The sequence below is a fragment of the Oenanthe melanoleuca genome, chromosome 1A (genome assembly GCF_029582105.1).
Source record: "Oenanthe melanoleuca isolate GR-GAL-2019-014 chromosome 1A, OMel1.0, whole genome shotgun sequence".
Lineage (NCBI taxonomy): Eukaryota > Metazoa > Chordata > Aves > Passeriformes > Muscicapidae > Oenanthe > Oenanthe melanoleuca.
Window position 1 is genome coordinate 27,594,672 of NC_079334.1, and position 12,036 is coordinate 27,606,707.

Sequence of the window (12,036 nt, forward strand, 5' to 3'; positions counted from 1 at the left end):
GGTAGGAGGCTGTGATCTCTGATAGTGGCAGCAACAAGGTAGTGCCCTGCCTCTCACCAGACAGGAAACAATGGTTACCTTCTTGCTGCCATCAAGAGGCTGGCTGGCATTTCAGGTGGCATGAATGGTTTCAGTGGGACAGCAGTGTAGTTTGAGGAGATTTTAAGTCACTGCTGGGAATGGTGAATTGAGTCATTAGGCTGCATCACACCCTAAAGCACTCAAATGATTTGATCAAATGTTGTTTATAATTATTGTAGTTCATCGAGCCATTGGGAATTGCCCAGTTAAAAACTACTAAATTATTCAGAAAGTGTCACTGCAAGTTGAATATACCAGTAACTAATATGTGTCATAGATGTGTTGTTTTATGTCACTGGTAGTCATATAAAGTATATATTGTTTCTGATTTCTGATTGTAGGCAGATAGACCAAAAACTTTAAAATAAGCCTTTTCAAGAATATTGGTTATTTTTATCTAGTGCTCTCAATATTCAGCTTGAGCCAATATTTGCCTATTCAATCAGACTGAAGTTAAAATAAAGAATGAATGATAAGTATTTGTTTAAACTTTGGAAGCCCCCCTCTTTGCTTTCTTTCTTATCTCAGTTTTCTTGATTATCAGCTTGCTGTCACTAATTGCCACACCTAATCACTTTGCCACTAGGAAACAGCCTGGAACTGATAGGAACCAAATATTTGGAAGTACGAACTATATTTGTTAAAAAATACACCCATTCTGGGAGAGGGAATGTTGATGAAGAGTCCACCAAATGCGCATCATGTGCCACACCACATAGCAGTGGCACCCACCTCTGATTTGTGTCAAAATGTCACTTGACACCCATCAGGTCCTTATGGTGTCTTGTCAAGTTCTTGTGGAGAGGAATGTGTGGGATCATGGGGGGGTCACCCCGTGCGCACTGATTTGGAGGTGGATTTGCTGCTCCCACCCCTTTAGAGTGTGAAGAGCATCCTGAGAGCCTGGTGCAGGCTCCCAGAGGATGCTGCCATTCCCATTCCACCCCGTGGCCCACGCTGGGGCTGGCTGACCCCCCCGTCTGCATCACCCACTGTGTTTCTCTGCCCAGGTGATCTTCCGAGCGCTGTCGCCGCCGTACTCCGCGGAGGACCCGTACAGCGCCGAGGCCCAGGCGCAGCTGAGGATCACCAACCTGCGGGTGCGGCTGCTGCAGCGGCAGGGCTGCCCCTGCCTGCCCCCCAGCCCGGCCCCACAGCCCCCAGCAGCCCTGCACTACGCCATCTACGACTTCATCGTCAAGGGCAGCTGCTTCTGCAACGGCCACGCCGACCACTGCGCGCCCGTCGCCGGCTTCAGGCCCCTCAAGGCGGCCGGCGTGTTCCAAGTGGTACGTACGAGAACCCAACAGCGTCTGCCCTGCGGCAAAGCAGGGCTTTAAAAACAGTGAGGGATGGCACAGAGCATGGTAGGTGCAAGTGTGTGATATTTGGTGTGTGATGCTCTGGATTCCAAGCACGGTGAGCAGAAATGGTCTTTGCAAAGGAGGTGGTCTCCATGTGGGGCTGAACTGTGCCCCACCATAATTTGTGTATTTCAGGTAAATCTTTAAAAATACTTAAATTGCTGACACCCATATTTCCCTGAATGCTAACTTGCAATAACACAAAAAGGATAAAAAAATGAAGGGCACTTTGGTAACAAAGAAGGAGGAGAGCTTCTCTGAAGATATGAGGTGTCATGTGACTACCATTGCTTCTGGATGATCCAAGGATATTGGGTTGAGTCTTGAACCAAGGGGATAGAGATGGTTTTTGACTCTCCCTTATGGGCTTTCTATTGCACTTTGCAATACCTTTCTCTGGATAAAATCCCTGTGCTCTGGTTTCAAGGGGATTCCCTTCACAAGTGCTCTGATCTCAAATTCTTAAGGACCCACCAAGACTGAAACTCCAGGGAAGCATAAGGGCAGGTGATGGGCAGAGCAGTGGCCAACACACTGAATGCCTGAGGCATGGCATGCCTGCACCCATGCCTGGCTCTCAAAGCTCTGGCTTTGTTGGCAGAGGAGAAGTAGGGAAAGACAGAGCAGCCAAACATACTGCACTGAATAATGTTAGAAAGAGAAAGATCATAAAAAAAAAAAAAAAGGCAGTTAATCAAGGTAAGGAGTCCAGCTCTTTGGGGAGCTCTCATTTCACTTAAATTACAGTCTCAGACGTGAAGCAGACAGGATGTTTCCCTTCTAATAGAGCTAGCCTTGCAACATCTTGAAAATATACCACTTTGAAAGCATGCAGCCCTGTGATTGATAAGACTGTTTCAAGTAGCACTGCTCTGCTTTCTGCAGATGTCCCCTGAGTGAAAGTCTTTGAAAGGAGCTGTTTGCTCAGGATTATTTTGGTGGGATACAATTGCATGGGAGCGTGCCCTGGAGCACCACTGAGAGCTGTAACAGAGCCTGCAGCCAAATAGGCTTTCTGTACAGCTACAGCCTATGGCAGCCCTAGTGTGCAGGTAACAGGCAGTGCTGTGGGAAGGAAGCAAGTGCCAAAATCACACTGAAAACAGAGCAAGAAATAGCAACAAACCCCTGCGCTGGCCCCGAGGGGGAAATTCAACTCCGGTTATAAATGTTTACGTGGCAGGAGTCCCAAAGGTGACGTTCCTACAGTGAGGCTGACTCATTTTGCTGCCTCGTGCTGTGTTTGTTTTGCTTACACCTCATCCTGCATGTCCCGTGGGGGATGTGCCAGTGTAGGGCTGACAGAGCCCCGCGGTTTGCAGGGAGGGTCAGGGCGTGGTGAGAGCTTTCCTCTCCCAATACCACTCTTTCCATCATAGAGCTGGGGCAGTTTTGGCTGAGTCTAGTCTGTGCCAGGCTCCTGTGGCGTGAGGCTACTGCTATTGGGGGACTTCAGTGGCACCTGCCTCATGCAACCCAGCCTGGGGTTTGCCAGTGCATTGCATCAGGATTGGAAGCGACAATTATTTCCAAGGTGACAGGAAGAATTCATCACACATGTGAATTAACAGAAAAGGGAGGAAAAGTTGTGATGTCTTTGGCTGTTTAGAAAACTTCTGAAAAGAGAGTAGGATTTCAGAGAGAGAGCATTTTTATACATTATAGCTGAAAAACTCACAGAAAATATAATTCTGAAGAATTATGACCAGTCATTCAAGAGGAAGATGGAGACTTCAGTATAGTCTTTATGTAACTCTATCTGCCAAGGATTTTATCAGAACCATCAGTGTAAAACTGAGGACAACAAAAGCAGGGAAGCACAGTATCATTTCACAATACATTATACAATCTGGCTCTGGTTTTATGCTTGTTTGGACAAGAGCACTCCTGAAGAATATGCTCTAAGTTAGAGTGCTAACATCAAAATTTAAGCATGTTTAAGATAATTTAATAAAAAAACCAAACAACTTTTCAAAAAAATCTATGTGCAAGTTTTCTTAACTCCCATTTGTTCTCATTTGTTTGCCTACAGGCAAAATCCTAACTGCAGCCTTAGTTTCAGCCCCTGCTTGGCCAGCAGAAGACCCAGATGTGATATATTTATTTTTCCCTTGGGTTGCTCTGGGCAGTAAGCTGGGCTATCCCAGCAGCACTGGGCACAGCTGCCAGGTCTCAGCCAAATCTCTCTCACAAAGTGAGCAGAAGCATTCCAGCCACCTCACCCAGAGACAATCTGCAAAAACAGGGTGGGAATGTGAGAATGCTGGGGTGAGTTCTGGCAGGTTTGGTGCAGGATCCTGACCCAAGGGGCCAGGACAGTCAGCTTTGGACATGGGCTCTGCTTGCTGCCACAGGATTCCTTCCACTGGATGTATTTTTTTTTCTTGAAATCTTGGCAATTGTGTGTTGAGAAGGTGACAGTTTTAAAAGTAAATATTGTGAATGGCTGAAGTGAGGTTATGAGTCTGCTTGGCCATGAGATAATACTTACCTGGGACGCCCTTGGGATGTGGGGTTGGGATGAAAAGAGAGTGGCTTCATGAACAAAGAGGGGCTCCTTCTGCCTTAGCAGAAGCAGCTCTAGCTTCATTTTCTGGGATGGGGAAATCTCTGTCTGCAATCTGTCTGGGTCAAAGTTCAACTTCACAGAATCTGATAAGAGATTTTTTTCTGTGCCCCCATCACCATCGAGCTGCAAAACTCTCAATGATGCTCCTCTCCTCCTGGAAATTCCCCCACCTACCCCTTCTCCTAAAAGAGAATAGTGTTTGTGTAGGAAAACTCTGGTTTTGTTTGAATGTCAGAAATGCCATGTCTGCCTTTAGGTGAATTCTGAATATACAGGTGGAATTTCTGCTCTAGTGGAAAGTATATTTCCAGGAAGACTACAGAGAAGACCTGGCTGCCTTCCTAGGATGGCAAGGGCTGCTCCTCATGGGAACTGTATGACCCTGACTGTTCCTTGTACATTTGTGTGCAACAGACAACTGTCAAGGTGACACAGATACTTTCTCTCTTTCCTACTTCTCCCAAATTTATTCAAAGGGTCACTACCCAAATCTCATCAGCAACAGCCCAATGCATACACAGGAAAAGATATGCATGGACAAACAGACCTCCTACCGTACCATGCTAAGCAGTTGATCACTTTGTGAGCTGTATTACACAGCAAACCACAAATGAGAGCAAACAAATGAATTCACATATATAGGACATCACTCCTGATTTTCAGTGGCCATGAGAAAACTGTTTTCTCCTCTGATCTGTGGCACAGGAGCTTCTCACCCTTTACCATTGCACTGCATTCTTGGCCTCTTAGCAGCTAAAGCATCCCCTTGGCCTGCTTGCAGCTATGGCAAGTGGCTTGTAAGAAGAGAGACAAGTGTTGTGCAAGCCTGGAGATAAGGAGGATCTTGCAATTTAGGACTACAAAGTGATAGCTCACCTGGGCTGTGCAGCTCTGTCTCAAGGTGAGAGCTGGAGTTCATCCATCTCAGAGACTCCTTGGCCCTCCCTGAATGTGAATTTCTGCGGGTTAGCCAACCGATCTCTCCAAACTTCTTCCATAATTATGGAGGTTGGGATCCTGGGTGGACTAAGATACTCGGCTAAAGCACTTCTGTGTAGTTAGGCAGGGTGAATATTCCCTCCTGCTTCCCATGTGGCCAACCCAGTGGCTGTTATAAATTGTTATCATGCTACTGACATCAAAAGATGCTCAAGGTCTTCCAAAGCAGTGCTGACAGAAGCCTATTGTACAAGGAATTAAAAAAACCTCACCACAGAGCTCCCACACCCTGGACAACAAGCTTTGTATTCTTTCACAAGAACAAGATAGGATATGAGAATTTTCTCATGCATAAATTTTGTTGTCTGGTGCTTTGGTAAAAGAATACCTCCCCATGTGCTGACAGCCCCCAGTAGGCATTGATTCTAACACTGGCACAGCAGTTTGAGCACAACACAGTTTAAAAGCTATGGTTAGAGACTCAGTGTGAATGCTGCCATTTTCCCTTAGGCTAGTATCATGCCCATTTTCCCCGAAAGTTAAAGAAAAAAAAAAAAAAAAAAAAAAAGAGCAAGAGAGAGAAAAAATACAGTTTTAGAAGTTCCAAAAAGGAAATTCTATTAAAAGCAGTTGCCCCTCCCAGCTATTTAGACTGTTTATGCTATCAGGTCTTTGGGACATTGATTTTCTTTTAGTGTGCATTTGTGTTGGACTCCATATAGTGGGTGAGTTCTTACAATATAAATCAAGTCATAACAGGTGACTGAAAGGATTTTCCCCCCATTGCAGCAGTCTTTGTCAACATGATAAATATGGGGGAAAGGATTTTATAGGATTCAACTAAAGAAAAAGCCCTATGTATTTGCAATCTGAAAGGAAGCACTGGAAGGTTATAATTTGGCAACAAAAGGCTCTGGAAGGAAGCATGCCCTAGCAACTGTCTTTGTATAGAGAAATCAGCCCCTCGTTTATCTTACAGAAGGCAACTTTTGTAACAGTGTTTGCATTGTGCCCTCTAATGACTGACATTGCGACAGGGCTGTCAAGCTAAGAAGGGGAGCAGTGTGAAAGTGAACTGGGATATAAAGAACCCATGACAAAATGAAAAATGTTATAAGAAGGCCTTGCTGCTTAAATGAGTCAGGAGCCGTGTGAATGCTTAAAGGAGTGAGTGAGACATACTGGGAAATGTGTTTGTGTACTTAGTGATGCTCCATAATGACCCTAGTGGGCGCGCCTTACAGCTAACTGTAAGGTGAGGTGAATGAAAAGGGAAGAAAATATGTGCTCTTTCCCCTGTCAGTGCACAGGGATCACATTCTGCCTTCAGAAAGGTGCTGAGATGCTGGAGAAGTCCTGAAGGCCAGGTACATCATTTCCCCAGACTACCCTGCGTCCCAGCAGAGCTGCTGGGCTGCTTTCTCCCCGTCTCCCAGCTGCTTCGTGGCATGACAGGGTATTTGTATGGCAGACCAGTCTTGCAAGTGGCCCTCCTACAGCTCTTACAGGCATTAATTTTGCCCAGTGTAGACAGTCTGTTGGCTGTTTTTCACCTGCTGCCACTTCTCCTTGTATTACCCCTTCATGTTCTATCTTTCTTGTATTTCTAGCTTCGTAGTATTTCTTCATAACTAAAAAAAAATGCATGTCTACCTATGGACTGCAAGAAAGGGCTTGTTAGTATTGCTTGTATTGTTGTTTCCAATACATAAAAATGTTTGCTGTCATGTTGGAATTATGTAAAAGAAAGAAGATATTTTCTACAGAGGCATAAAGCTGGGTTGGAGAGACATTTTAAAGCAGAGCTGTTTTGGATGGTAGTCATTGTAATGATATTCTAAGAAAACAAATACATCAGCCTGAGTTTTTTAATCACTTAGGTCTGACTTTTCATTAAACTTAAGTGAAAAAGGAATATGGAAAAGAAAGTACTAACTAAATGGTTGCACTGAGAAGCAAGCTGTTAAAGACTCTGTTTCCCTCTGCTCTCTGTCCATTCTGCTCTTTGGCTTCTTCCTTAGAGGGTCTGCACCCCACACTCTGCCTGGCTGAGTGGGGTTGAGACTTGAGCAGTGTCAGATTTAGGAAACCTGCTGCCTTTTCCAAAGCTTACTCCCAAAAATTGGAGACTGGGTAGCTGCTTCTGATACAGAAGCAGGGTCAGCCAGGCCATTGCATCCCATGGCCATGCAGGTGACATGATCCCACTGAGTCCCCAGCCCTGCAGAAGCAGGGGCACACAGTTTGCAAAGTGTGCATTGCAGGCTGGGCTACTGAACAGCGTGCTGGGTGAGCAGAGGGCATGTGGGATCCACAGAGGGATCTGTGTTTGGGAGGGAGCAGCTGATGGAGCCTGGTTGTGATAAACCCTGAGGAAAGGAAACTACAAAGCAGTTTGATAAGTTAAGAATCCCTTATGATGGGGAATATGTTCCTCCTGGCCCATCTGGACAGCACTCACTGAGTCAGGCTGGAGCCCAAGCCTAAAGACCTCTGTGCTGGTCCTGCACTTGCCTTCACATAGACATCAGAATTGTGCTATTCTGTTATTTTTTAAGCTTTTCAGCCAGACCATTTGTTTCCTTTTGCCCAGGTGCATGGCACCTTTACAAGCAATCAATACCAGGAGTGTCACGCCATACTCTGCCTCTATCCAGATAAACACCAGCTGGCTTGATTTGCATCATCTCCAACTTGGCTCTTTTGCAGCTCTCCTTGCCATAGCATGAGAGATCACAAGCCTTCATTGCTGCAACAGTTTTTTAATTATATACAACCTCTTTCCTTAGAGTTCACATGCAGATTAATATTAATATGTTGGTGCACAGCTGTTCAGTGGTTTGCTTACTAGCTCTGCATGCCAAATTAATGGTGGCACAGTAGATTCTTGGGGTACCCATCCTATTCTATTTTCACCCACCTTCCCTTATTCCAGCAATGCAGCATAATCTATTATACAGTACTTGGGCTTTCAGGAAATCCAAGCTGTTGCTCTTTGGAACCATGAATGCTCCTTGGTGGGGCATTTTGCCTTGCTCTCAGCTGGAGTATTGGGATGCTTAATCCTTTGAGGGTTTCTGAGGTGCTGCTGAGTTTCAGATGAGATTTTGGATTTTTAATGCTGAGCAGCCTCTGGATGATTGATTGGGTCCCCGCTGATTCTTTGTCTGGTTTTGGCAAGGAGCAAACTGAATTTGGAGGGTGAGGCTACAGGCTCTGGGCACAGAAAAGGGGTGCACACATCCCCACAGTAATCCCAAGTATCCCCATGTCTGAGACAATTTCTGTTTGCAATTCTTCTCCCATGTCCTTCTCACTTTGGCATCATGATGGCAAAAGTACCAAAGAACCCCTGGTGTAGCCCATGGCACTCTCTGACTCATTCTGGTCACCTTCCCTTCCTGATCATGTATGTCCTGGGTCTGGTGCTGCCTCTACCCTTACAGCTGGGACAGTCCTGTGAGGAAGGATTTCTGGAGGATGTCTCTGGCCACAGATGTGATTCAGGCTAGTGCAACATGTCTAGCCCTAACCACTCAATGGACAAAGGGCTTGCAAGAAACTCTACCAGAAGTGGCATCAAAGAGTTAAGACACCAATAAAACCACCAGAAGAAGACCAGTACAGGTTTAGTCATCTTCTGTTTCCATGCAGATGTGTATGCTTTTAAATGTGTGTGAAGAGATTCTGTAACATTGGTTTGTGTTTGGACCTTGCCTAAAAAGATACGAGAAATTTATTGATGAATGGTAATTTAGGAAAGGGAGGTATCTGAGAGTTTGAAGAACATTTTGTTGGTGGCAGCAAAAATGAAAATATGAAAACACAAGACACATTTTGAGAACTAAATACACCCTCTGCAAATTTGTTGTTTCTTTTCTATATTTACTTCTCATTCTTTTCAAACATTAGCTTACATTTAAACTTACATCAATATGGTAAGCCAGACAGTATCTGCAGTGAGACCAGCTAATACCTGTGATGAGGCCAGATAGCACAGAAAACAAAGTTAGCTTAGTATTTCACTTTAGCTTAGATGCTTGTGCATTCTGACTCCATCTGTATCTATCCATTGCTTACAAAGCCCAGTTGCTATTGTGTATTTTTTGATGATCTGACATTTTAATAGGAATGAATTCAATAAGTTTTTAAATTATCTTGATATTTTAATTTCCGCTTAAATGTCTTTGAAGGACTTTCCAGGTCAGTTTTGAAATTTTATCTATACTGGTTAGATTTGACTCATGTGAGATAGCAGCTGCAATCTATCCATTACAAAAAAATAAATCAGAAAGTCATCCTTAGCCAGGAGTGTGTGGTGTATGTGTGCACCTATGTAACAAGCAGGAGCTGTTTACAATATGTTCAAGGTCCTCTTCTGTTTTGTTTACTGTTCAGCCTTTTCACAGGAACCTTTTTGTGGCAGTCTCAGCAGCAGGGCATGCAGTTAGGAACAGCACACTCATAAAACCACAAGTTAAACTGGGTGGAAGGCACCATTTTCTAGTAGGAGTTAAAGCCATGCCCCAGCTCCAGGCTGGATCACCAGGCACCCCAACCACCCCATGTTCTCACTGATGCCAAAAGCAGCTGGCAGCTGGTGCAGCTCCATTGTTTCATGGCCAAGCTGTGGCATGAGCACAGGACCATGCTGGCAGGGCACACTGAGACCCCCAGCTCGACCATGAGCAGCAGGAGAAGCCAAACTGTGCATTTAAAAGCAAAGTGTGGAGCAAAGTAGAGCTGCAAGCACAGGCACATATCAAAATAGCTACAGCAGGTAGCTCCTGCCATTCTCCATGGGAAAAGGCAGGGCCCTCAGCCTTGCCAGCAGAGCCATGCTGCTGCAGAGCTTGATCTTGTTGCACCCAGGCACTGCCAGGCTGCTCGTGCCCTCTGGCTACATCCTGTTTGCTTTGCATTTGCCAACAGGGTGAGTAATGCCAGCGACTGACAGGGCAGCTGGCACCAAGTGTGCTGTGCTGGCTTTTCATCTCTAATTACCCCCTTACACTGGGCTGTCTAGCTGCTAAATTATCTGCCATGAGCATGTCCGAGTATAGTCAGTCACAGGCCTTGTGCTATCCTTCATTCTCCCTTTGTGGGGCAAAAAATCTGCCTAGGATGAGTAGATATTTATGTTTCAGGGGGTTGATTTTCTTTTTTCTCATACTTATTTGTGCTGGAGACAGCTGGGCACACACGGAGCTGGGTGCTGAGATTGTAGGTGCTATTCCTGCAAAGGTGTATTCATGTTTATGGGAGAGAAAAAGAGAAAGGTTTTACAGTGTTTCCCAAGGATGCTTTGAATCCTGGCATTTTTTCAATCTCTCCTGGAAATTCAAGCTGCATCTGGAAACTGCTAAAGACCCTTTTAGATATATTAAAAAAAAAAAAAAAGGGTACAATTATATAATACCATGACATACACATCCTAACCTAATAGAAAGTGTAACTACAGAATATTTGCCCTTGGCTGAACTGGCCATCATGCTATATCCCTCCTTCTAGTCAATGCAATAGCTGGCATGCTATTTCCTGTGTGTGGGCACTGCTTGTGCCCTTGAGCCTCTGGCCTTTGCTGTGAGTGACCCTTGCTCTCTTTCCCCTGCTAGGTCCATGGGAAATGCATGTGCAAGCACAACACTGCAGGGCCCCACTGCCAGCACTGCGCCCCGCTCTACAACGATCAGCCTTGGCAGGCTGCCGATGGCAAAACCGGAGCCCCCAAGGAGTGCCAGTGTAAGTAGCCAGTCAAGAACAGTGTCTCCAGATCCTCTGCCAGAGTGAAATGCTTCCTCCATGTGTGCCTTTCTCCCGTGTGTCCCAGAGGCAGCACATGCTGGGGTGGCAGGGAGATGCTTTCCCAGCATCTCAGTGAGTGAAGAGCCACTCCACGGCCCTGCCCGGCATCAGAGGTCATGGGGCCATCTGCTTCAGTAGGAGCAGAAGTCTAGCCAAAAGGGCACTGAGGACTAGCCACACACCCCAGGCAGGTTTGCAGCCCTGCTGAGTTCCATCCTGCCCTGGCTACCATGCTATCCATACCTAAACTCCATCAACTTGCCTTTGTGGGCTGTGGTCATGCTCACTGCAGCATGGATGATCCCTGAGGGAATGACAGTGAATTCCTGCTTACACCAGCAGCATGTGATGAGCATTGGAATAGATCTCATTTGACCCCTGACTTTGGTTGTGTGGGCATGCAGACTTCCTCTACTGCCAGCACAGGGTAAGGAGGATGCTTGTCCTCTCTCACACACCTTTCCTCCACCTGCCTTTTTCCTCCATCAGCTGCAGGGAACATCCTGACAGCACCCTCATGGCAGATGTTGTATAGGGCAGTGCTGATTTCTAAAGCTGGGAGGGAAGGATTACCTTCCTTAGCAGGACCAGTGAACATGAGTCTCTCTGTTCTGGCCTGACCACTTGTGGCTGTCCTTGTACTGGAAAACCTGTATTGGAAACAAAAGAGTTAAAGAAAATACTTTTCCTTAAATGTTATCTCCAAAGGTTGGGAAGTGTAGATGAAAATGTAGTGATAGTCCATGCATTCAGATGAATAACAGGTTCATAGGTCAAGTCCCCATTCCAAAACGTGGTTTGGCTTTTGTGTCTCTTTTCTCTAAATCAGTATCTCTCCCGCCTTAATGAGTCTCTCTGTTCCCTTTGGCCTGGCCTCAGCGTGCAAGTGCAACGGGCACGCGGACACGTGTCACTTTGACATGGATGCGTGGCTGGCGTCGGGCAACCGCAGTGGCGGCGTCTGTGACAACTGCCAGCACAACACGGAGGGGCAGCACTGCCAGCGCTGCAAGCTGGGCTTCTACCGCGACCTGCGGCGGCCCTTCTCTGCCCCAGACGCCTGCAAACGTGAGTCAGGGACCTGGGGCAAGGGGGAAAGGGCCAAACCAAAGGTGAGACCTTCCTGCCCCTCCTTGGAGCAATCTTCTTGCTTCAGTGGAGGACAGGGAATCCTCTTCGTGATGCTACTCACAAAAAGCAGTGGTGATATTTGCAGGGTGAAAGTCTGCAGATGCTATTGACAAATCTGTCCCAAGGATCCCTGTAGCCTGAGGGCAG

The 12,036-nt window shown here is 46.1% G+C and overlaps 1 protein-coding gene across 2 annotated transcripts in view; it reads left to right on the forward strand.

The window, feature by feature from the left end:
* Positions 1-12,036, forward strand: part of NTN4 (netrin 4) — a 46,747-nt gene that overhangs the window by 19,635 nt on the left and 15,076 nt on the right. For both annotated transcript variants that reach the window (XM_056512632.1, XM_056512641.1), the window contains exons 3-5: positions 1,092-1,370; positions 10,569-10,695; positions 11,638-11,826. In XM_056512632.1, coding sequence (XP_056368607.1) covers positions 1,092-1,370; positions 10,569-10,695; positions 11,638-11,826 — 595 coding nt within the window. The remainder of the gene's footprint in view (positions 1-1,091; positions 1,371-10,568; positions 10,696-11,637; positions 11,827-12,036) is intronic.